We start from the raw sequence: 27,272 nt of genomic DNA on the forward strand, positions 1-27,272 counted from the left end.
AGATTAAAAACACTACATATTACTCATTAAACATAATTACATGAAACTCTAAGCAAACATTCCCAAACTGTTCTTATTTTGGAGATGCTGCTTCTGTTTCAGGACTGAAGAAACACTGGTGGTGCTGAAGTGATACCCATTTTTTCCAGTTAGATGAGATGATCTCATAAGAGAGATTCTGTTCTGTACTCGCTATACTGCAATGGCAAAATCTACTATTATGATATATCACACTTGTTCCGTTAATTAGCYTGTTTTTATCTTAGATATTTTAAGGGATAAGAACTATGATTTGATGAAAGCTTTCCTCTCTTTATTCAAATAAGGATACCAAGAACACTAACTGATTAGATTGAATGACATGCAATTGAAAAAAGCAATTGACATTCTTTCTGATAACCATTTGTTTTCCATTAGATGTTAGCACGTATAGCACAGGAAATTCTGTCAGTTCTGCCTTTTTTTTTTACCATAAACAAAAAATGTCTTCTCCCACCTTTGCCTTCTGCCAAAATTAATAAACTATATAACTGGACTGTAATGGAATACTCTAATCTGTATTTATCTCCAGCGGAAATATTAGATTTAGAATGGTGTTCAAGAATGTTATCTTAGTATTCAAAATCTTTGCACTGACTTCAAGTTCTGGTTGTTGCTTATATTTTTAACACTTAAGAAATCTAGTAAGTAAATATTAAAACGCTTTTTTTGTGTTAAGTAGTTCTGTGTTGATATTTCTTCATTCCATTCATCATTAATTTGAAATTTGTCATTTAAATGAAAATAACTCATTGAATTCACCTGTGATGGAGTGAATTCATTATTTGGTTTAGTGAAATGAGATTACTAAAAATAGAAATATAAAAAATGAAAGATTTTTCAGTGAATGGACTTATATTGATAGTCCATCTTGATGATCAGTTAAAATGGTTGTTCACATAAAATGATTACTGAAACAGTTTAATATTTGTTAATCTTTTGCTCAGAATAAATAGATAGCTAATATTCTGAAGAAATGCATTYACTGGACATCACATATATCTATTCTGCCACTGCAGTATGAAACTAACCTCTGTTGCATATCATTAAACATGTAAGTATCAAGAGATTCTCAACTGAAATTAAGATTATCTATTTTGATTAGAAGTATGTTTAATGCTTTTGTTACATTCTTGTTTTCACAGCAGTTTCCTGCTAGAAGTAGAATAATTAGCATGAATATTAGACAGAATTTGCCATTTCTGAATCTTTGATTCTGTATGTTAACTGCACCAAAGATGAGCTGAAATACTCTTTAACTGTTGGTATTCCTTCCACCCTTTGAGTGATCTAGCTAGTTCCTTCTTGTTAGTATGGCAAACTGAAGAGTGTTTTCAAGTTCTCCTTGTGCGTTACTAATTTTTTTCTGCCGGAGTTCTTGAATCCCTCCATTGGCATCCCTTAAATTATTACAGAAATAAAAGCTCTTGATTCCATCACAGAGGTTATGACGTGTACCTTTATTTCACACATTAGTCACCACCTGTGTTTCCCTCATTTTCTGTAGTCTTCTCATTTCCTCCCTTTTCTGTTATGCTGCCTACTCTATCTGGAGAAATCTTCTAGTCCTTATCTATTAAGCGTTCTCTCAGTCCTGTTCATGTTTCTTATTAAAACCTCATCCTTTTTTCAGATTTGATTAATCTCAAAGCCTTCTGAGATGTTGTTGGTCTTATCGTTCAACTGCTTATGGGAAAAAAGTGTTATTTATATACACTGTACTTCAGAATGCAGTATACATTAATAACGCTCTAAGAGAAGAGAGCAGTAATGCAAAATGAAAACCCTTCAGAGCTGTATATAAGGCCTTATAGTGCTAATCTTCAGCTGCTGTTAACTGTCAAATCCTTATCAGATCAAAGCATCAATGATAAAAAAGCACTTCTAATAGATACTCAACAAGTTCCAAGATGCCTGATGTGGCAGCACTCCTGGCAGACAGCCTGGCACTTTATGGTTGCTCGAGGCAAAATTTTTTAAAAAGAAAGTGTTGATTAATTATATTCTATTTAAAATTAATTATTACACTGAATGTGGCAGTAAGATATAAAAAAATGGCATTACAACAACTCAGGGGAAGAAATCTGAAGCCACAGACAACAGCTTGGCATTTTAGCTGGTTGACAGTTAGAAAAAGGCATAGCAGTGCACAGCATTACCACACCAAAGATTTACAAGCCATATTATCTAATGGAATTGACAGTTCTGAATTAGATCCTAGCTGTCTGCTGCACAATTTAGGCTCCTACGTTCCCTAGAGGAATGGCACTTATAAATGCCAGCACAACAAGCATCAACTTTATTAATGTATGAAGGAGTTAATAAACATAAAATAGTGTAGAAAAGATAAGTAGGTTAGACAGAAAATATAATTTACAAAATACTGAAGTCAACAATAAAATTTAAGTATTGAAATTACGTATGTACCTTATCGTCTTTCCTGGATCTGCTTCGATAATCCAAGTGCAATGAAGATTATTGTCATATGGTGCTGGGTAACCTGGAGACAAAATGCGCCCCGATGTAGCAGCATGAATTCGACCACCACACTCAGCTACAAAATAAATAAGGATTTGTACTGTTTATTTTTAATAAGGCCATAATATTTTGCACTTCSATTTTTCCCTCTGCTTCACATCATTCTATCTTCTAAAAAGGTAAAAAAAATGGCCTAATATCTCTGAAACAATGCTATAAACCAGGACATATACATACGAACCAAAATATGTACACAAGTTAGAAATGCACATATAAATGATCTCATTGCTGCCTTGTCATGAAGTAAAAAAATATATATTTTTGGGATTAAGGTATTTTACTGAAAAAAGAGTATAGTTCAATATAAAGTAAGACTACAAAAGCACATTTTTATCATCACCAAAGGGCAAAAAAGCATAATGTTTGGAGGCCTCAAAGACACCTTATCTAGCATGTTTGGCTTTTTAAATTACCACTGAATGCTGAAACTCAGAGCTTATGCAGTTTGGTTTTGCAATTAAAAACACTTTTTCTCTTGTTCTAATTTCCAAGTGCTTTTTGTTTAATGCTTTCAAGTTATTATATACACCTTCAAGCTTAATTCCATCATAAAACAGTTGGGTTTTGCCTAGTAATTTCCTTAGGTATTTAAATATTTAAATACCATATGCCCACCAAGTGAGAGAATAAATCAGAAAGCTATGATCTGAAAGTACACAGTACCTCGTTTTGAACATTTTTATCATTACTACTTTAACTTTGTGGAGAGACTTACTGCAGCACAAAGTATCCAGAATCAAATCAAGCTTACTTTGCTTATTTAGAGTATCATGCAATTAACTGGCCAGTTTAAAGAGATGAGCTGGTGAAACTGGAACTCTGTGTAACAAAATCAGTCGCCACTGAACCAGAGGATCAGTGACTCCACAGTTAAGTGATGTCCCTGAATTCCTACCTTAGTTACCTTAACACTGTGACTTCACAAGTAGTGGAGTTAAAAAAAACTGCCATGGGGAACTCTCATTCACAGCTATCTACGATAGCATAAGACACAGAATGATGAAAGAACCATGGCAGCAGGACCAAATAATTTACCAGTAACAACTCTTGACAATTAATAAGCCTTCCATATGCCACTGAGACACTGCTGACAACCAAATYGTTACAAGGAAGGAAAATAACGGTAGGGGAAATAAGGTGATGGATTTACTTATCTATCCTGCCGTTATGGTCACTCAGGACTATATATGATTTATAGAACCACGGCAGAAAGATAAAATTATGAATGATTTAGCTACTTTGCAGTGTAAGTTCTTCAAATATAACCTTTGCCTAAAATTTCAGTTAATTTTGATTATATAGGAAAATTCAGACTGCAATAATCCCCTTGAAAGACATCTGCAGATAAAGAAGTGACTGATACATTACTGTATTTACCAAGGAACTCAAGATAACTCAGAAAAAACAGATTTTTTTAACTCAAACTAATTGACAGATTTGCTTTCAAATTCTCAGAAGACCCCTTCAGAAATGGAATACATGATGTAGACTTTGGGAGGATGAATTACATATTTCATATCCAAAAAAAAATTTCCACTTTAGGAGCAAACCAGAAGTAAACTTTCTGGAATGATTCTGACCAAAAAAACAAAAAGGCAGCTTTTCAACATGCAGAAAATGTGTATACTGTAAAACCACTACTTCAAAGAATATACTATATAAAGTAAGTATTACCTTAACTATTAGAAGTGATTGATAGGTGTTTAGGTTCTTTTGGTTGTTTCTTTTGTTAATATTAAACTGTAACTCTAAAAGGTAGACCATAACAGAAGATCAAGAAATATTGCCAAATGAATGTTTTGAATGATGAACTTCTTAAGCAAGAGACCTATAGAAGTCAGCTGCCAATCTAAAGGAACTTGCAAAAGAAGCTTTTCATCATCAAGAATAAACTCCTTCAAGAGAGTCTCTTTTCTTCTGGGGCTAAGCAAGCTTTTTTTCAGTTGTTTGCAAAGCCTTTATGAGATTGCATACAATGACTCAGGCATAATGTTTTCTACTTTTGACCAAGACTAACAGAAAAGTAGTAACTAACAATTAGCTACCAACCTTTAATGAAGGGCAGGGCCGATCTGAGCAAAAGGCTCAAAAAAAGTTTAGCTGTTAATGAACCAAGGAGGAATTACAGGAATCGTCTTTTCTTCATTAAGGCTTAGAACAAAGAAAAAAAGATGAAAAGAAATTCTAAGACCAATACTGCAATGTATCAATAAAGATGACTGGGTGCAGAATATGTGGAACCTGTATCACATGCTGATATAAGACATAACAAGCAAAAAAGAAGAGGTCTCTGGAACCATGGGTCCATTAAGTGAAAGTGTGTCTAGGTAACAAAGTGATCTTTGGAAGCGCATGTGTGTCCAAGTAAGGTAGTGATCTTTGGAAGTGCACAACAGTAAGACCATAAAACCATACAGCTCTTATGAAGAGAACAGAATTGAGAAACGAGAAAAGAGGAAGCCAGTCAGATCGGTGTAGGCAGAGATGTAACTAAGATAGAACAGGATAAAACTGAAGGAAGAAAAGATGATATATAGAGAACTGAAAAAGAAAGCAGAGAATGAAATGATCTACAGAAGCTTAACTGAGTTTTCAGGGATCTTCATGAGACATTTTCCTGCGCATAGAAAAGTAGAAAAAAACAGTAACAAGTTACTGAAACTAACAGACTAGTTGTGAAAACTTTACCTTTAGAAGATTTTCAGAGACAGAATAGTGAACATCTGACTACTCAGGTAGCTAATTCAGAAGAGTTTTAAACTGAGAAATGGGAAGAAGGAGTTTATACAAAATGGACCATCCCCAAATCTGATTTTAAAGATACGAACAAGGATAGCAAGTAAAAAAAATGCGTTAAGAGATTAAGGTACATAGGTAACATTGCGGCTGAAAAGACAGAAAGCAAGAATAAGCTCTATCAGTGGAAATGAAAATAAAATCCATTACTCTGTTAATAACAGGGCATAATTCCAGTAAGAGATGAAGTGAGATCCTCAAGAAATAGGAGATTTTAGTACAGTAATTCCTGAAACATTGCAACAAAATGCAGAAACCAGATCTACTAACGCAAATACAAAACCAGATACTCAAGGATAATGAAAAAAATGATAGAACAGCAATCACAAGTAGATTAYAGAAGCTAAAAGCCTACTTTGTTCAAGAAAACTGGAAAGATAGGTAAAGGCATGGGAGGTGAGGGTGCATTGATAGCAGCAATGCAGTAAATTAAATAAAGTCTCAAAGGATGAAAGAACATACATTTTGGTCAGAAACATTTTGGAGAAGGGTCATGTTCTACATGTTCTATAGGAACAAAGATGGGACTCTTTTATAGATTCACTTGATCCTGTTTTCTCTATCTGCCTTTTCCTCCAGGTCAGATTGGAAGATATACTATTGGTTCTTTTGGAAAAGTGTCTGGCTGAGATTTCAACATCCTACATAGATTAGAGGGCAAACTGTACCACTAATAAAAGGAACTAGGTATTCCTGACACTGATAAATTTATTCATCTAATAGTCTTGGAACCAGCAAGTCTTTTAGAATCGATTCAAGTACGTGGTGGAAACAGACATAAGAAAAAATTATAGAAAATGACCTTAATGATTTAATTTAAATTAAATGGAGAGACAGACAAAAGTAGGACTAATTATGTCTCTTTTCTACAAAAGGGCAAACTTTTAAGGGAAAAGAAGACTACCCAATTAAACTGAAGAGCTTGAGGACTTGAATGTAGAAAAAGGCTGGAATTTCTTAAAATCAAAACTGTAAAGAGCTGTTTTGACCTGAAATATATATAACAGAAAATAACAGATATAACAGATACAGTTCAAGAATCAACTGGGAAAATAACACTGCCTACTAAGATAGCAGAAATGCTGTCCATTGATGTTATCCTGGCTCCCACCCTCTTGGTAAGGCGAATCTTTGAAAGGAAGAGAGCTTGTTCCTTTACAGACTGCAGGTCTGTGAATGTGTTCAGCAGGAGGAAGCTCCTACAACAGAGAATGTGGCACCCAGTGTGGGGGAGAAGCAACAAGCAGGGATGCTGCAGGTCACGTGAGAATCTTGAGATAGTTGGTGGACTGCCTATGGCTGGCAAAAAATGCAAAAACTAAGCTTCAGAAGTCACACAGAAATACTTTCCCAGCTCTCAGAGGAACTCCATGTGAAGTTTGTTGAACTCTAGGAAGTCACTGAAAATTGCTGGATTGGAAAGAAGAACTGGAAGAAAGAAATTGCCTCGCAGTGGTGCAGTGGGCTGTACTGGTTTTCAGAWATTTTGTCTGTCTCAGTATTTCTCTATTTAGCATTTGTGTTGCTTGTAAAGAAACAGAGTTTCAGAGACTTGAAGATGTAGTGTTTTAAGAAAAAGTCTACCTCTAGAGTCCAATAGACTGGATATTCTATCATGGCAACAGTGGCTCGGGAGCAAACAGATCAAATAATCCACTAGTGTAGGATGAAAAATAGAAATGTGTAGGATGAAAAATAGAAATTAACTTCATATTAATGAGATTCTGAAACAATTTCTAATTAATTTATATGCTACTACTGCCTGTGACAGCATATCAGACTCAATGACCCAGGATATCATCTGAACAAAAGCAGTAGCAAACAAACAAACAAATAAAAAAAACAAAACAAGAAAAAGCATTTTAATAAGCGATTCATGAATTTCACTGTCAAAATGGTTGGTGCTGGAAAGCCTGAGGCATGGAAGGGAACTTGAGGGTTTATGAGAACAGATATCAACAAAGGACATACACTTGCCTTATACCTGTGGATACGTAATATATATATTCCTTCGCTGTAACAGAATCGTTATCCCAAAGTTTTTTTAGCCACTGCTAGCCAGCAATGCATTTCACAGCCAGCAAAGTTATAACTGAATGTCCACAGTAAATCATAACTTAAAATTTAAATCATATATAGTATATACTATTATCATTTCATATAGAAAGACAAAATACTTATTTTTTTTAAATGACCAGAAAAAAATCTTTCACTGTCACAATCCATATTACCTATGCAAGTTGGCAAAGGTTTGTCCCAAACTCTTCGGTCTCCACTTAAACAGGTCATAATACCACTACCATGCATTGCATAGCCAGGATTACAGCTGTATAAAATGACAGTGTCTATAAAATGTCCTTCATCTCGGATCTTGTACCCATAATTTGGTATGCCAGGATCTTCACACTTCACTAGGTCAAAACCTGCAAACAGAAATGGGAAGGGAAAAGAAGAAGAAAAAAGACACAGAACAAAACATCAAACAAAATATAATGTCAGTGAACTGTAATCCAATCTGTGCAAATTATATTCTCATGATTCAACTAGATTAGATGCATCCACAGTGAACAAAGATAAATTGCATATAATTTGGGGTTAGAGGAAACTAAAAGAGCAAGAACTATTCCTTTGATATTGGATTATGACATTACTTTAGTGAAGAAAGGGCATTATTTGCACGATCTTAAAAGACTAGTAAGCCATTTATTATTTAATACTCCTTCTATTCTTGCAGTCTTCTTTATTCAGGGAAAAGGAAGCAGTATCTGTCCTGTAACTAGCACTCAGTGGGAGCTTCACCTCCTCATCTGATCTCCATACCCAAGCCAGTAGACCATATTGGGAATTCAGGAAGGAAACACAGAAGTTGTTTCATCTATGCTAGTGTCAAGACAGCATGGCTTAGGTTTCTCTTCTAGTGAATAGGAAGATATATCCCTACACTCATTTTCGAATCGCATTCTCCTGGAAAAATGAGAGAGCATCCAATACCTTGTTCTTCCTCCTCTACAGAAGCTAAATCGGTCTTACAACTGAGTCCTCTGAAAACAGAAAATGCCTTTGTTTTCTTCTCAGTATTTCTGTTCAACTTGCATTACCTTAACTACATATACTATACCAACTGATTTATCATCATCCATAGCTTTGAGGTTTGTGTGTGACTCTCCACCTCCTGTGAATCTCACAAATAAATCAGCAGAATTTGATGGAAATTATGATTTTCTTCATGATGTAGTGAGAGGTTTTGTCTTCTGTTTTTTTTTAACATAGTATAGTTTGGATGTCTGAAACATGTACATCCAAATCACAAGGAAAGAATCCTACATGCTTATTTCACTTGTAAGATTTGTTATTTGATGCCAGCTTCAGAAAGCTGACTTTATACCTTTTTGGAGATTGCCAGATGACACTGTGAATATTCAAATTTTCTCACAGCAAACTTACTACTTTCACAAATTGGACATAAAGGTTGGGTTTCACCTTTTCTAACTCAGCTTCTAAACATGAAAGGGATAACTTTGAGCTAGTTACCTTAGGCTACTTTCATAGTCAATAGAGAAATATGAATCTCAAGAGGACAAATCAATTCTTATTTAGATATGTCTAAGATCAGTCAGCACAATCATCCTGTGGAAATATTTATTTTTTCTATTTACTGTAAACAGAGCCTAGGTTCTTTATATAAAAAGCTAGCTCAGAATTTTGAACATCTAGAGCTACGGGAAAGAAATCTCACCCCAAAAGAAGCTGTTCTATCAAATAGAACCAGTATCTCTATCTATGCTTCTAAAGTAAGGAACGTCAGGGCCCCAAAACCAATTAGCATGCTCCAACCAAAACTATAACCTTAAGCTCTCCTACCCTCCAAAAGAGCATGGCTATCCCTAAACCACCTACCAGGAATGTTTTTTAGGTCACACTGTCTACTAAAYTGTGCCTAAGATTGCTTGGGAGAGTGCTAGATGGCCCAAGCTAAAACCATGCTAGGATTGATCCTAACATTTCAGCAATATAGGCAACTACATTTCAGCACTCATACCAATGCCCTGATAATGTTTAGTTTACAAGCAGAGGTGTAGCCTATGTGTCAGAAGGAGTATGTATAATCACAAGTTATTTTCATAAAATGGAAATCACCACTTATAAGTGCAAATGGATTATAGAAATTTAGCATTATTCCCTTGCTAAAAGAGTGTATCTGGGTTAAACATTTGCACATCCTTGCAATTTCACTTTGCTGTAGAAAAGAAACAAATGTGCTCAGTTTCCAGACAAAAGGGGTGGCATTTATTTTAACTAGCTCTCAGTATCTACAATATAAAACATCCATATCTAAAACAGTTGTCTGAATTTCCTTTTAGAGTTAATAGTCACTTACAGGGTATGATTAATCTCATTGTCAAGTAGATGCCTAAAACAGACTGAATGAACTGTGCAATTCTAAAAAGGTCTATTTCTCTTCACTCACATTGGAAGGAGCCAAGGTGAAGAGGTCATTCAGGTGAGCTGAACTTCACCAGAAATAGCTATATTTCTTGATTTTAATCTCCTTATTAAACATACACAGAAATTAACTTAAAACTCTAAAAATGTAAGTTTTTTGATAGGTATGGAGATGATATTTTAATGCTGATTTGACAGCATGAGCCAATGKAACACTACTTCTCTGCCACCTGCTTTTAAGTACTTTCCCATCCTTTACTAAATGTGACATTTGTTTATCATTGGCAGTGGAATGTGATTGAGAGATTAACTTTTTCTCTGATTAAAGAATCTTTTGTGTGTGTGTGGTGAAATAACTTTTCTATAAAACTGATATATATTTAGCCTGCTACATAAAAGCCTAATTCTCCACTACCTTCCACCACATAAAGTAAGGTTGTTAGGAAGACGTAGTATCTTTCATAACACTAACAGACTGAGTTGGGTGAAACGAAACAAACAAACATATGGACACATAAACCTTTCTTCCAGTCTGCTGTATAGCCATCCATACTAGTGAAGAAGTCAAGGCTGGGATAAAACTGTCATTCTGACTTGCTATTATTTCACATAYGCCACTTTGCATTCACTTTTGCACAAACGTGTGGATATACATGATGCAATGCCACAGAATTCTCATTTATTTTTTCTTTTTTTTTTTTTACCAGAATTTTTGCAGTGCTGCTTCTGTAGGATGAAGAGTCTTTAAAAGGCACCAGATCTTCTCAGACACAAAATAAGGGCTTCCTGAATGGTGTAAAACTAAGTTTAGCGTGCTTACCTCTTTACAATCTGTTTGCACAGTATAACATGGCAGATATACTATTCCCTGTTTTTTTTTTTCCCCCTCATCTGCCATAATGACCCCTGAGGAGTCCTGAAACCTCAGCAATGTGAAGTGTTAAAAACATCCTGCCACAAGCTTCAGAAGTTTGAGAGAAGCCTACAATAGCCTGCCCCTGCTTTCTCTACTCTTACTTTGAAACAGCACTGAGTATGACAAAAAATGATCTTTCTGTTATTTCCTTCCGTTTATATATAGTTCATATTTTTGCATCACTCACTTATACCATCAGGTATCCACTAACACAGAAGTTTTCCACTTCCTTTGATTTGTAGACTGTTTCAAGTTTTCCAAAGCAAGCTACAGATCCCAGTACTGTGAAAACCTATGCCTACTGAAAATAAGCATGCTTTTCTTGGTTATGTTTGCAGACTCTGTGGAAGAAAACTGTGAGTGCCCATAGGTCACAGGTTGAAAATCACTTTAATACTRTATTAAAATACTATAATTGAATTAAATATAATATGTTCCAAAGATATGAAATTAATCATGAAATGGAATGACCTTGACATTACTTTATTAACATAAAGACTTACCTGGGCTCTTATAGGCAATCTTTGTTCTAAAACCAATTTTTCAGAGGACAGAAATTAATACAAAATATAGATTGAGGTTTGACATTTAGGAAGAGAGAAAAAAGAATTGGATTTTGCTTATGTTAAGACTAAAATACCCAACCTGTAAAATGATTTACTAGCCTTTGGCATTATTCTAACTAACCTAGTTTTGAAATTATTTATATTATTAAATATGCAGAATGTCCATACAACATAGCATTCTTATGTTAAAATATATTGACTTTCATAACACAAGTGTTTATGTATGTATGCATATAACTGTATATACAAAACTAAAATAAAATATGGCTAGAACTTCTGTTATTAACATAAAATTCAATTAATGGTGCAATAACAGAAGAGTAAATTAATTACTTCCTGACTCTTCCTCTCCTTCACCTCAGACTGGTCTAGCTCAATCAGATCAAAATTTAATGAAAATCTGGCAGATTTTGTCCATTTGCATTTTCAATATAAATACCATAAATGTAGATGAAGCCTCTAAATCTAACATACTTTTACTGTTCTTCTTGAAGTGACATCCTCCAAATGTGGACTTTTTCACCTATCAACAGCACTAGCACAAGGTGAATCACTTGTTTCTTCAAGAACTTCATACTATACAATCACTTGCTGAACTGTATTTCTGTGTCTGTTAAAGACAAGATACCTCTGCAAGTTGTAAGAAAAAATAAACATGAGTACCTCAGCTGTACATACAAGAATTTCTTAGCTTGTGCATTTAAATCTTATTTTTGAGACTCTCTGGGGACATTCATAACAGAAAAGGTGTTACGATTTTCCATCAGTCTATTTTATACTCAAATCTAATCAAATTTGAGGGGGGGGCGGGTAAAGCGTTATATAAACTGATTGTAGAGAAGGTAACTCACTGTTTCAGGTATCAGAATTTAATTTCCCATTTCACATACACATGATACAYAAAAATAAACAAGCAAATAGAAATACTTAATCAGAAATAAATAAACAAGACCTAAAATTTTAAATATTCTTGAGATACTAAACCCTTCAGTATTTGCTGTTCTGTTTAGATTATTCAGATATTCTTATCAAAATACTACTTTGGAAAATTAATATTGATTTTAGTGCTTTATACTTCTAATCCTTGCTAATTTAGGAAAAGTCCAGTGGTACTCTGTGAATTTTTAGGACTGTTTTCACAATAYTGTGCCTAAAAAAAAATATGAGGTACAAACATTCATTATGACAAAATAAAGAGTATTATTGACATTTGTATCTGGATAATAGAAATACGTCAACCAGTATGCAAATTATTGGTTTTTATGTCAAATTTTCAAAATGCCACTTCATGTACACTCTAGAAAAATATAAGGATCATAGTTAATAACTTGTGGCCACAAGTTCACTGTGCTTTTCCACAAGCAGTACTATCTGTTCTTCAGGAGGCCAATTACAAATCAGGGTATTCCACATGCAAGTAGGTACTGCTAACTGTGTGCAAATATAGCAGGATCTTGTTCCTGTATGTTTTCAGGCAGGCTACCTTTCCAGCTCTTCCCTTATATGATTTTTTCCCCTTCCTGTCACACACAAGAGCATATCTTTCCAATTCATTTYTCCCCAACACTCTTGTACATGCTCTGGTGTCATCTGCCATAAAATGCCATATTGCTGTTGAACCTGACTGTTGAAATGCTGTGACAGACCTTGTTAAAGTCGATGCTGTGAACTTTCACAGTGGGGGTATATGGTCAGAAGAGTTCCATACAATCACAGCACTCTGGTTTATGTCGCACTGAAATGTGCCAGCAGTCAGACAAATTCTGCCAATAATCTTACTCGTGAGGTTCACTACAGGATTATGTGAACAATGAATGAATAAAATCCGGATAAATGAAAACAAAACCAACCAGAATGCATCTTGATGACTGGCTATTGCCTCCTGACACTATTTGTCCAAAGTGATTTGTTCCGTCATATTTGATGTAAATAATCGGGAATGTAGAAATATCAGTTTCCAGAGTACAAATTATTGACATCTGTAATATATGTAGATTATTATGTATAATATCTCTACATATGTATATATGTAGAGATCATTATAGATATGGTACGATATAGGTCATTATAGATCTAGGTATGATATAGATCGCTCATTACAGATACGATACGATATCCCCAGATATGATCCAACCTAAAGGAATGTTATAACCATTAAGCTGTAAAAAAAAGGAGGGGGGGGATTTGGAGGGTGAGAAGCACTTCTTTTTCTCACAAATTCAAAGAAAGCATGAATCAAAGTTGTATCTTCTGTGAACTCTGCACCTTTCAATTTGCAGCATGAACTCTAGCAAGAAAGCCTATCAGATAAAACTATAAAGACATTTTAAGAAGACAAATGCCAGTTGGGGTATTTGCAAAAGTTTAGATCTCTAATTTAGGTGTTTAAATATGGAAAGCAGGTTCCCTTTATATCACGAATAACAGGTGCCTCCAGAGGATGAGTGAGAGCACATAGATGTTAATTTTGATACTAGATTACATACTTTTGTTTATAGTAATGAGCAATTTAAATTTCTCCAACAACTTCAGGATTCCAAGTGGTTTTAAGTCTGATTCAGAACAACTGTTCAGTCCTGTATAGCTATTTGCCATAAAATGCCACAGATCCACTTTTCAGTGTATCAGCCAGTCCTAACTGGGGATTAGGTATTATCCATAGACTTGCCAAGGATCCACTCCATCCCATTATCCAAGTCATTAACAAAGACGTTAAACAATACTGGTCCCAGTGCCATTAGTGACTGACTGCCAGCTGAATTTTGGACCTTTGTGCCAGATGGTCTTGCCAATCTTCTACCCACTTTACTTCTACCCATTTATCCAAACCTTGTCTCACTAGTTTGGCTACAGTGAGACACTGAGTACACTAATAGGCCTTAATGGTCCTGACTAGGTTGAACTGGGGCCTCTATGCACACACCCTGCTGAATGGCCCAGGAGCTCCATTAAGCTCAGGTCTGGGACTTCAGTCCCCGTCTGAGCTACTCATAGGTGTGCCTGTCTCCAATTCCATCACAAGTATGCCTGTACCTGGCCATGGACCTGGTTTGTTCACACCCTGACCTGTGGACTGACTTCCCAGCTTGCCCTTGAACCTGCCTTGTTGCTGAGAAGCTGCCAACAATCACTGCAGTGTGTCTAATCCTCATTACCCTCACTGGACCTGATCCGGACTTGACTTCCCAGCTTGATTTTGGACCTGCCTTGTTACTATGGACTCACTTGATGATTTGGACTCTCTGATCCCAGCTGCCACCCCCGGGCCTGCTCTGCTTGCCTCACTCAGGAATGGTAGGACGGGCCCTGGCTGGCTAGGCTGTTGCCCTGCTGGCCATGTTATTGCACCAAGCTCCCCATCCCACTGGGAGCAGCCGGTCCTTGCTGCTCCCTGACAGAAGGTACCTCCATTTTGTTTCCAGAAATCACACATTTCCAGCCTTCCCCACCTTCACGGTCCCCATCCATTGCTTGCTTGAGCATAGCCCTGAGGTGTTCTTCCTTACAATGTGAGATTTGCAATGTGGGAGTTACATTTGTGTCTCTGCAAGGCCTCTTTAAGACCCAGCCAATGTCCTGTTGATCCCCCTGATGCTACAACCTCCTGTAGCTCCTTCACCTGGCAGCTTACTGCTTTGACTGGTGCACATCCACCACAAGTGAGGCTCCCATTGCCTCCAGCCCAATACTTCCTGCATCCTGAGAACCAGACAACCACATCCTCCACCAGGAGATCCATCTGGGTCAAGGCTTCTGACATGCCAAGGGTGTGTCAGCYGGGGCTTGGGAGCAGGCCCTTTGGCCTGTCACCATCATTCTTGTTCTTACTCTAGCACAACCTTTCACTAGCAAAAAGTGAACAGGATCCTGACACCTTTTAACCAGGAATCAGCTGATGCTGTAGTTGTAGGCATTCTCTAATCAGGAAACTGCAATTGGAAACAAAAGCCCAGCTTCTGTGCTCATATTATTTCCTATAAATACTAATGGTTGTTACATAAGGGGACATACTATTAAAATAGCAACATCACCAATCCCCACATATCACAAGACAAGCTATGAGGGTTTTTAAGTTTCTGAATGTAAAAGAGTTTTGGAGCTCTCATTTTAAGCACTAAAGGACTAAAAGCACCACCTATGGGACTCCAAAGAATGTTCAGTAATCTCTAATAATTTTAGTACATACTACACCACAAGTTGGCCTGCGCCCTGCTCACAGAAAAGGTACTGTTGTCTTTTTGTTTCAGTCTGCCACAGAAGACAGAGCTCATAAATTATGTATAATGTATCTGAAGTTTGTGAAAATGATGTGACAAAAAGTTTTGGGCTAACTACAAAAACAAAAAGGGCAAACACATTTAAAAATACTAATTCAGTACGTACCTCAAAATACAAATGCAGCTATAATAAGTTGTCTTCATATTTAAAAAGGTTATCAAAATCTGAAGTAATTTAAGCTCATAAACATAATCTATATGTTTTACACAGAATCATTTTTGAACTACCAAAAAGTAATTAAAAGTAAGAAATGATACTTGAGTTAATGTTTTGGGACTGTGATGGCTTTCCAAATGCATGTAAATGCCAACAAATACTCATTCAGAAGTTGTTGCATCTTAAACATCCCTAACATAATCTATTTAATTAAGTCAATGCAATTTCAAAATGAGAGTTCCTGGTATTCTCATTGTGTCTTTGAATCATTTATATGATATTGAAATCTACAGTTGTAAGAAAAAAAAAAGAGCAGTCTACATTATGTGCTGGAGAACATGCCAACTACAAAATCTTTACATGATCAGAATTACAGAAAAGTCTGTAGAAAGAGACATGTCTGGATAACATGGCTACAGTGAGGTATCAGAAAACACTCATTTTGTAAGTATTCTGTTTATTCAGCAAACTTCTGGGAACTTGGTTGCACCTTTTATCCATCACTTTACAACCTTTGTTAAAGAGAAGAATAATGGAAATAGGGGGTTTCAAGAGCATCTCAGGCATCCAAGAGGGAAGGGTGGTGCTCTGTTCCATTTAGATTACTACCAGATGCACTAACTTGCAAAGAGCCTAGGTCTGAGCATGGACTGTATGCATTAGGACAAAAGTAGTTCCAGGCCTCCCTCTTTCTCTTGGATCCATAAAGTTTTTGCAGGGGGGCTGGAATTTTTTTGTATATTGATGATTAAGTATTTTACATTCTAAGACCATATGAAAGAGAGCAAATGAGTCAATTTTTTTCAAATAAACTGACATAATTCTATATGCTTGTACAGCAGAAACAGTTCACTAGAAGTAATGATACCTGCCTCTATGTATAACTGTCCTTKGGAGACTGAGACATACACTTTTAATTCCTCAAAAGCTTTGCAAGCTTATACCAATTAATATTTGACCATGCTGATGAGGCAGTCTTTCAATGAATAATACATTCCAATGGGAATTTCAGTAGTTTTTCTTGACATAAGCAGCATGTAAGAAAATATCCATGATTTAAAAAGTGGTGTTAATACATGTTCTCAACAAAAGGTCTTTTGAACATAAAATGAAAAAGAAACTAAATGGTTATATTACACAAAATTTTCAAAGCCTTTCGCTGCCAATTTCAATCCACATTTTTCTTTATGATCCCTTTTCAGTCATAACATCCACACATACAAAAGATAGTGTTTACAAATTTAGAAAACAGATTAGACAAATGTAAACAGGTAAGAGAAGACTTTTTTTGTATATGATCATTTTATAAAAACAAAATTCTTGTAATAAATAACAATCCTTGCAAGCTGAAGTAGCACCAAAAATGAAAAGGAGAGACTGGCATGCAAATACATGTGTCTGTATCAAGATGATTACAGTGCATACATAGAAAGCATACAAGTAAGCTTTGAAATCAGCAAGCAAATGAGTAATAAATTATAATATATACTCAATGTAATAGAGGCTGGGATTAATGGAGGGATTCAGTCTGAGTTTAAGAACCCCAACTTGAAGTGTCCATAGAGAGGTACCTTTTAGGAATGTTTCATGCCTAAGCCCCCTTTATAGTCAGTAGGGAATTGGCTGATATGGTCAGTACCTAAAAATATTCTGTAGGTTACTTGTGAGAAGGGCACTGGGTCTGACCTTTTTTTTTTTTTTTTGGGGGGGGGAGGGCAAGAAAAGAGAAGAAATAATGTGAAAAATACTTTTTTTCATGAGATTCTCTATCTGGTTCCTTTGCCTGATACCTACCAAATCCTTCAGTGACTACAACTGCATTCATTTTCTCATAGTCCTTTCTAGAATATTCACTCTTAGAGCATTCAAATCACCATGAACATTAAGCATTTCTTCTTCAGTGAGACATAAGAAATTTTTTCCCACATAACAGATTGAAACATAGAAAAAGATTGGTTATAAAAAACACTGTGGTATAGACAGGACCGACAGTCAAAGACCCTCACCCTCTGCAACTGTGCTCATTCTTTCACACATTGCTATGGGAGACAATCTGCTCACAACTCCTGTAGTCCTAGTTAGCGGTACTGATGCCCAACGTGTCAAAATCAAGTTCTAAATATCCTGTGGYAAGCATCTTAGAAAATGAGAAGTACATCAGTTTTGTCCACCTGTCATCATTCTGTCTTAAGCAACTTTCCTCAGCTACTAACATTATGGAAGTGGCAGGAGTAACAACGAATTRGTTTGTAGCATTCATCTTCCTTAATTGTCTGTTGTCCTTATAGTACTTTGATCTGTATCTGAATTCCTAATCTGATTCATATATCATATATAGAAAGTTTTGGCAGGGTAATTTTAATACTATATATGAACTTTTAAATGAATAATCTTGATTTTACATTTAAATAATTTTTTTACATTTTTAAATAATTAGAAATATATTGTTCTAATGACTGACAAACTTGTTCCTTATTTATTGCCAATCTCTGAAGATAAAAATGTAAAAAGAAGTAGATTCTAGGGCAGTAACCTGGGTCTTAATCTGTTGAATATAGAATAATTAAGTTAAAATCATATAATATAATGAAGAGAAAGGAGAAAATAGTCACATTCCTGCACCAGACCTGATAAAATCCTACCAAGTGAGTTCTGGATAAATGCCTTTTTTTTTTTTCCTGAAAACTCATATAATTTTTAAAACTCTGTTTCATTTCAAAATAAAGCAAATGGTTATGTAATATATTTCATATGAGTAATCTTAGAAGAGATCATTTCAATGGTATTCATAACGATAAAAAATCAGTCAGAGAAAAGCTAAAATCAATTTTTTGTCTTGGGCATACTTAAATGACTGAGAATCTCTAATTTTAAAAAAGCCGGAAGAGAATTTACACGTATATAAGTTGCTTTTGTCTAACAGAATGTAGAGTAAGGAACTGACTAGTGATGTCTTTACATTTGTGTTGCTTAGATTTTATAATTAGGTTGCTATAGCTTGTACTTTCCATAAATTTAACAGTCAGCAAATCAGCACTGAAGCAGCTAAAAGACCTTAATCTTAGGCTTAGAACTGCAGCAAGAAGGAGATTGCACGAAATAAATCCATCATTCTAGGTTTCCAAGTGCAGATCAGCTACCTGACTTAAGGCACTGCTTAACAATAAGACAATTATTTGGATAATGATGCCAGTGGTTGCCCATATCGCATACTCATTCTGTTAAACAGATCTTGACAAACCAGCTGCAGCTTCTCTTTCCCAAAACAGATAGGGTTGAGAAATAAACATTTGGCATCCAACATGAGGCCAAAGTAGGCAAGAAAACCAGAGGAAAAGAACAGTAAGATACTGGCAGTTCTGTTCAAGAGTCATAATCTTTCAAACAGGACTTTCTGCTGGTGGGAAAATTTTGGTAACTACATAAGTGGAAAGAAATTGTCAGTAATGTCACTTTCTACTCATGCAGAACTTAGAAAAGTTCCTCCAAGAGGAAATGATTACTAAGGTAAGTCCTACGTTATGCTGAAGGACATTCAACACTACAAAGCAACAGGAATCTTTCTGTGAAAAGTGCAGGAAATGCGCATGCTTTGGGGACAAATTCCAATTAAAACTCTTTAAGTACAATTACACATACATATAATGGCTAAGTCTATTTATAATGGCTTTATAGAATGTCACGGAGGAGCGATGCACTTCACTCATAAGAGAGAAGCAGCAATATGTTTTATTGAGATGAGACAGTTATTTAACAAAGTTCAATGGTAAATAAGACAGCGGTTTAACAAGATTCGATGGCAAGGTACACTCGGTTATTTACTGCGTGGAGGACAGGGTCAGACGAAATTGTCAAGGAGGTCCTCCCCTTGAGTCGCGAGGTTCAGAGTGGACCCCCTTGCTTTCCAAACTCCTTCTCAGAGGARTCTRGGTGCAGCTGGATCCAACCTTAGTCCCAGACTTGKTCARCTGTTTATGTCTAAAGGATTATGTGCACAGTCAATCAGAGATGCAACTTAGCAAAGTTTCAGTGCGCTATTAGTCACTTACTGAGGATCTGTCGTGGGTAAGGGATCTCTCAACCTCGAGGAGTAACCTTGAGAGGCGTCCCTGCTCAAGGGGAGATCCTGGCATGCACCCAACTGCTGTGCAGGAGAGCTCAACAGGCTCTGGGCTGCCACCTTATTTATGGGGTCAGATCATTGACTCATAGTCATATTTGCATACCAGCCATATTTGGGTTGGTGCATGCTCAGTTAGCCCTTGGCTATTGCGTTATTATCTGTCTCCCCACGCTCTCTCTGCTTTGAGCCGGATGCAGCACCCATCACGACCACTACTGGTGGTTATCGCCTGGGGACGGGGGAAAGAGCCAGGTCTTGAGGTGAAAAGGTCAGGTTGCGGGGTGGGAGGAAGCACACTGTCACATAGAAATAGATGGAAAAAAATCAGGAGAGAAAAAATTCAGGTTGAGGTAGTACAGAAGTCTTGTCCTTTAAGCCACTGCATTGAAAAATTCATTGGCATGGTATTTTCTCATTAAGCTCTTAGAAATAGTGCCTCAAATGTCATCACCTCTTTAATATTAAAGTAACAATCTTTAGGCCAGCATTTCTGAGATTATGAATTGAGTTGAAACTTATTTGCAAATTTAAATCACTTACTATAGATAGGATGCAACCATCAGCAGATCAGAAACAAATATGCTTAAGATGCCCACTTGAATAAGCATTACTGAAAAACTTACTTTCATATGCTAACAATATAATTTCAATATAAATGTAAAACAACACGTTCGTCAGGACACCTATGATGATCTCTGCTATTCCCCTCATTTTTTTCCACATTCAAAGTATAATACTATTTTAAACTTTACAGCAGGAAGATTTTAAAAAGCAGCATTTTTTTCTTTATAGTAGCTATGAAATTACAACAGGGAAACATAGCAGCTTTAGACTGGATGAGAATATCTGGCCCATACAAAGAAAAGCCAAAAGTCCTTCTACAGGGTATATAACTGGCAATTATCAGAACCAAATTAGAATAACCTCTAACAAATTACCTTTTCGCATGTTCTAAAACCCCACACAACTTTTTTTTTCCTTAGCTGAAAATAAGAGATAGCTAACATCTTTCTTCTTTCCAATCCCATGCACAGAGGGATAATTCCTGTGATTCAGGGATGATAAATTATGTAATATCTGAGAACTAAATAAAATGTTTTTCTTCTGAAATGTTCAGAGGTTTTAAAAAAACCCTCTTTGTTATTTATTTTGTGTTTGCATATTTACAATATATAAATTTTAAGCATTGTGTCTACTTCACATACAAGCCTGGATTTCACTCCAAGTGTTTTTGGAGATAATGGTCTAATAATCACATGCTATTTTGCCAGTATCCCTATCCTAACATCATTACTGTTCTATTTATTGTGACTTCTCCCTTTCCCAGTTGTTTCATTCTATACCTTCTTCCAACCTTCTTCTTGCCAATGCAGTCTCAAATTTGCACTCTGCATGCTTCCCATGTCTCTTGCAGAGCTTGCCCTGCTCTCCCCCTCTCTTACATGTGTGCCCCAGTCTTTCTGTCTCAAACTGTACCCCGAGATTCTCTTCCTGCCTGCTGCGCTTCTGCTCAAGTCTCCTTGGTTTGGCACTCCAGCTTCCCTCATTCCAAACTGCAGTCATGGAAATGTGAGAGGTGCCAATCTATTCTTTTCCTTCTCTCTTCTTCCCTCCTCCCCCAGTCTGGCTTTTATCTCCTTGGTATTGCAATGAAACAGCACTATCCTTGCTTTCTCAGGCTACCCACAAGACAGCACAGAGAACAGGAGGTAAAGTATTCATCTCCATCCTGATACAGAACCATTGAGAGTGCTCATTAAAGAACAATACTTTTGAGTGCTCATTCATAAGGTTGGACTTGTTCAAGTGCTTTACATGTAATATCTACCTACCTAAAAATTTATACCTTCACAAGTTTGGGTAAATTTTTCTGGGATGGGTAAAAGGCCAAACTAGAACACAAATGTCAGCATGACAGCATTTTCTTCTCCAAAGCATGGGATAATACAACTCTTCAATGAAAAGGTTAACACAATTCTTAACATGCACCAAACAAAATGCTTTTCCTAGTTCCCAATTCAGAAAACAAAATACTGAGCTATTTGGCAGCTATTCTGTCTACCAACGCTGTCCTCAGAAGTTAAACTGAGCAGTTTCATCGGTGCTTAAAAGAGAGTCTTTCAATGAAAAGTGGCAAACGACCTTAAAAATAGGGAGTATTGCAAGACTGACATATTGTAAGTTGACATAAATTTTTGGTTTTTAATTATAAGCTTTCTGGATTAACGTATAGCTTTTTTWAAAAAAAAAGTCATAATCTGATTTTCTTTCTTTGCAAGAAAGTTTCAGAAAATTAAAATACGGCTTTAAAAATACATATTACACAATACTGATTGTGATGATATGAAATGTACGCTTAAATTCCATGCAAACTCTCTGTTGCAAAAGAGGTCTTCATGTTTTCTATTTACTTGGTAATAAGATGAAGGGTTTTTTTATTTAGTTTTGGGGCATTGGAACTTTGATTCCAGGCAAAAACTTGACATGTAAACAGGCAACTATATGACATGTATATTGAGAAATAGGTACATAATAAGCATCATGGGTTTTTTTGCTTTTAAAAACAAACTCTTTAAGTACTAGTTTTATGCAAATTATTTTTTAGACTGTACAGTTTGATAAATCACTTCTTCCATTAGGTAGAACCACACAGAGAAAGAAGTGTTCAATGAAATCCTTAAGAAACTGAATATAATTTCATTCTGAATGGAAGAAACAAAACAAAAGCAAAAGCACAGATATTTTGAAATTCATCAAATGGAAAACCCCAGGAAAGACTTTCATACTGAAAATACTGAATGACTCATTCATTTTTTTTTTTTATGCTTTAGGACTTAATGAATGTAAATTCATCCTAATCTTGTGAAAACTTTTGATTTCACAGAATAAGATTTTTTAAATGTTCCTTGATCATGTTCACCTGAATAGATATATCATTCAGTGCATAAGTGAAACACGGCTTTAAGAATGAGGCTGGATTATGTAGGTATTGAACATATCGGAAGCAGAAGACAGTTTCCTTTCCYGGCGAAAACAATAAAACAATAAAATGTGATCATGTTATTAAACAGGGTATGATAATTCATGTGCACAAGTAGGCTGCATTAAAATTTCAAATGGATCTTAATTTTGGCTTTTATTGAATTCTTAGTTCTCAATTTTGTAACTTTAACTTTTTTTTAGCGTAGTTTTTCTATGCATGTAATACAGTTTAGATTAACCTGGGGTTAAACATAATTTACTGGTACTAAAATGACTTCTGAAAGTCTTTACATATTATATATAGGTTGGCACACATTCATTTAATGATTTATGCCTTTTATTGTCTGCTTTTACTTTTGTCTTACATTTTTAYTGCAGTGTGTAAAGGTTCTCTAATTAGTTATTGAAAAGAAACTACAAGAGCTTCTTTTCATTATTGGTTTATTCTGCTCAACTGACAAAATACAGCCTGAGGAAAAGCCACTATTTTCAGAATTTGAGTCTGTTTGTGTGCAAGGATAAATTAACCAAGTCTGTAGCTYCATAACATTATTTTCACTGACATTCTCCTAACATTTTCAAGTACTGCACAATAGGAAATGAACTGAATTAAATTTCAATTCAGGATTCTGATAAATTAATTTCCACGTATAAACCATTTATCTAAATGTATCTAATTTAGATTCACCTTCCATGTTCTACCTTTCCCCAGCCCTTGAAAGATGTAGGCATAGAAAATGTTTATAACTCAGAACTTAAACTGAAAATTAGAACTAAACCTTTAGCAATAAGAGAATTGTACAAATGCCACAACAGTGTATCCTGTCTGAGAAATGTATTTCACAATCTGTTTTCTCAATCTGGAGTGTGTATCTTGAGATCAATGAAAATAATATTGTACAAGCGCTAAATATACATACTAAATACAGAGGATGATAAATACTATAAAAATATTAAAAATATGTTTTTTAAAAACCCAAACCATGAATAATCTTACTTTTTTTTTTCTTTTAGCTAGACTCAATAGAATTTGATGCAAGTCCTAATTCAAAATTGAAAAGTTCAAGGAACTTGGTGAAAGCCTTCAGGTCTATGGAGAAGCCAAAGAGCAACTCTACACAGTGGTAATGTTCCTGGCACATCACAACTTGGGAATATTTTCTGAGGACACTGATGGATTGTATCATGAAAGTAGACACATATCTTCAGGCACCATGAAAAGAGGTTTGAGAATTCTAGCCAATACTGTGATGGCAAAGTTTGTTTGTCTTTTTCTCCTCAAATATGTGGGAACTTCTACTGAGAAAGAACAAGGGCAGACGAGGATTTGATCAGGAAGCACAGGCACTGTCTTTTGCTGTAGTGTCTATTGACATGAAGATTGTGTCTATATTTTTAGTTTCCTTCTATGAATTTTGCACATGTACAGCATGACTATAACTAAACAGCAATGGCTGTAAAAGATAAACAGCTGCACAGCAACTGGCAAACAGAAATTGTGAAAGCAATTTCAATATTTATGTCTATGTGCAACAAATAGGAGACACTTATATACAATTACTGTAGAAGAAATTTTTGCAGGAGTTAAGAGTGATCACTATACCAGTAAAATTCAAAGTATAACAAGAAACATACAGATAGCCACATGGCAATCTATTAACTTCAGGATATCATTTGGAAGATGTGAACAAAATATGAACAGGAATAAAAAAGAGATCCTGTACAACTCCATATAGATCACGGAGTACTCAGCATTATGGAGCTCTCGCAGTGTCAGAGAATACTTGCATATGGTCTGGTATAAAGTGTGGAGGGACTGTTTTTTTTTTTCCCCAATAGCTAAGAAAAGGTGATAACATATTCAATGAATGAGGATTAAATAACAGTAGTAAGAAAGCACTTGCAGCACAAGTGAGAGGAATGTTTGCAGTTAGTTCAGTTCTCCACATTACGAGTGAATATTATGGAGAACAGAGCCTGCATTAAAATTCCTCTCGTGTCAGGGCTGTGATAGCAGAGCAGTTAGACACTGCAGGGAGACTGTCCTGCTTATCATTCACAGGCTGTATCGCATTGCTCTTTATTTAAAGTTGCAGTCTGCTACTTTTACCAAACAACTCTGTTTTGCCTTTACTGTCTGTAACTCTGTGGCATCAGTAAGATTTCATTTTAATTTGAATGTCACTTTAAGGTTAAATACTACTGACAAGATAGCACAAAGCACTGGCACCTTTACATCAGAATGGCAAAATCTTCCTGCTAATCAGAGACCAGGAAAGGTAGGTGCAGCTGTGGGAATGCCTAAGGCTACACCTCTTCCCCACAGCAACTAGAGATGTCTCAAGCAGAAAAGTTATAACTGGATTGAAAAAAATATTCCTCAAAAAATCATAAAACTGAAATTATGAAAGAAGTACTGACATTTTCTCATCTAAGCAAATAAAAGTCACACCAAAATCACTTGTGGTTATGACATGTGTAAGTTTATATTTTTACATGTGGAGTTGTACCTTTTCTATTGTTGTATTTGTAAACTTAGCATCATCCACAGAATTAACACGTTAAAAAGGACAAAAAAGCAGTTGCACAGAACTGGAATAGTAACCTTGAGGTTAGTCTTTTTAATAATATATTACACAGGTTCTAAAATTCAAATTTCTCAGCTGCACTATTGTTAATTTCTATAGGATTAATAGGAAAAAAACACTAAAACCAACAGTTAAAGGCAGCTGATATATCCCTTGTCAGCAGCCAGAACTCAGCAATTAGGTAGGAGATAACCAGAATGATTTACCACTAGATTTACTAAAGCATCACTTTTTCCAGCTCTTTTAAACAGTTTTATAATATTCATTAGGAAATTTCATTCTAGCATGTTTATTTCTCATTTCCTTCAGTGTAACCTCATTTTACCACTCTCTCTTTTCTTTTTTTCAGCAGTTTTAAAGTATCTGGCATTATATTTCAATCTGATAAGTGGTTGAATAAACTGCAGAGTAATCTATCAGGAAGTTAATTCCAGCTGTAAACTACAGCTTGATTAATCCGAACAGGTAATTATCATTTGSTATTTGATGTATATACCAAACACAAAACAGATGTGTTCCTTTAGTAACTGCCTTGGAAATGCATCACAAAGCCCAATCTCATGCAACAAGGATGGACACTTCTGGTATGTCTCATCTTCAAAATACCGCTAGGACTGTGAACACTACTGCCATGTTTCAAAGCATCCCAAAGGAATGCATCTTATGCTCGTATTTGTTTATAAATGGCCCCACACTGCAGGGGTTTGAAATAACAAAAAATAGGGGTTGTTGTCACAGTTGATGTAATCCATCGTTAAATGGTCACTGTCTCACAAATATATTTTCTTGAATTTGGCTTCCTGAAAATACATATGAAAAGTAAGAAATTAGGCTGTATTTACAAATAAGGAACTATATCATGTGAGAGTGGGCAGGACAAAAAGTCATCAAAGATAAACATTTCAACATAAATTGCTGCAAAATGATCACATATGATATAATAAATGTATTTGGCAACAAAAAAAGGAAAACCCTAAGTAGAAGTAGGAAAGTCATCTTGCCTCTATACACAGTCTCGTTAAGATTACTACTAGAATAGTGTGTCAAGTTGTGTGTACAGGCTTTAGGAAATGTGAAAATACTTGAGAGAACTTAAAACAGAGATTCAAAACTGATCAAACAGCCAGGGCAAAAAAACTTAAGACATGAAGTACTCTGTGCTAGCTTGCACAGAAAAATTTGGTACAGGACAGAAACTTTTATTAGAATTGCAAGCAGAAATGTAACAAAATCTAGCTATTAGATGCAAAAATTAAGCAAATTCCATCTTGAAGTAAAAAGCTATTTCTAAACAGTACATGGAATTGATCACTATAGCAGTATTCAAAAGGAACTCACAGACCACCCTTAAACTAAGTGTCCTTAAAATAAGATTATTTTTAGAACAAATGCTTCATTCCTTTCCATAAAGGAAAATTCTATGGTTTGTACAGACAAATCAGAGTAAATACGCCTTGTGATTCCTTCTAGACTCTGAAACATAAAATGAAAAAATATAACCTCTACATAGAAAATAGAAAAGAAAARAAAAAAAAAAAAAAACAGAATACTTGAAGAAGACATTTAATCTAGCCAGAGTATCCTTCCTTTCCTTAAAGGTAGCATGATGAGATTTCAGATTTATCAGGCATAGCAGAAACATAAGGGAAGGTGACAGATTTCTGCTGATTCTACAGCAGGTTTCCAATGCAAAGGGAAAGCCAGCAGACGCACTGATGTTTTATGAAAGAGGTATGATTCCATTTCTGTGCCACAGCTCCTTTAAATATCCTAAGACAAATTTGAAGCATGGTGTTCTGTTCTGCAGGATTCTATAGTAGTTCATGGAAGCTGATGTAAAAGTCAAC

General features: G+C 35.6%; 1 protein-coding gene across 1 annotated transcript in view; it reads right to left on the reverse strand.

Annotated features, from left to right (window-relative positions):
* LOC112972101 (CUB and sushi domain-containing protein 1) overlaps positions 1-27,272 on the reverse strand; it is a 579,349-nt gene that overhangs the window by 134,187 nt on the left and 417,890 nt on the right. Inside the window, exons 23-24 of the mRNA XM_026078182.1 lie at positions 7,605-7,796; positions 2,467-2,593 (exon numbers count right to left, since the gene is read on the reverse strand). Of these exons, the coding sequence (XP_025933967.1) occupies positions 2,467-2,593; positions 7,605-7,796 (319 nt within the window). The remainder of the gene's footprint in view (positions 1-2,466; positions 2,594-7,604; positions 7,797-27,272) is intronic.

Source organism: Apteryx rowi, unplaced genomic scaffold (genome assembly GCF_003343035.1).
Source record: "Apteryx rowi isolate R43461 unplaced genomic scaffold, aptRow1 scaffold_474, whole genome shotgun sequence".
Lineage (NCBI taxonomy): Eukaryota > Metazoa > Chordata > Aves > Apterygiformes > Apterygidae > Apteryx > Apteryx rowi.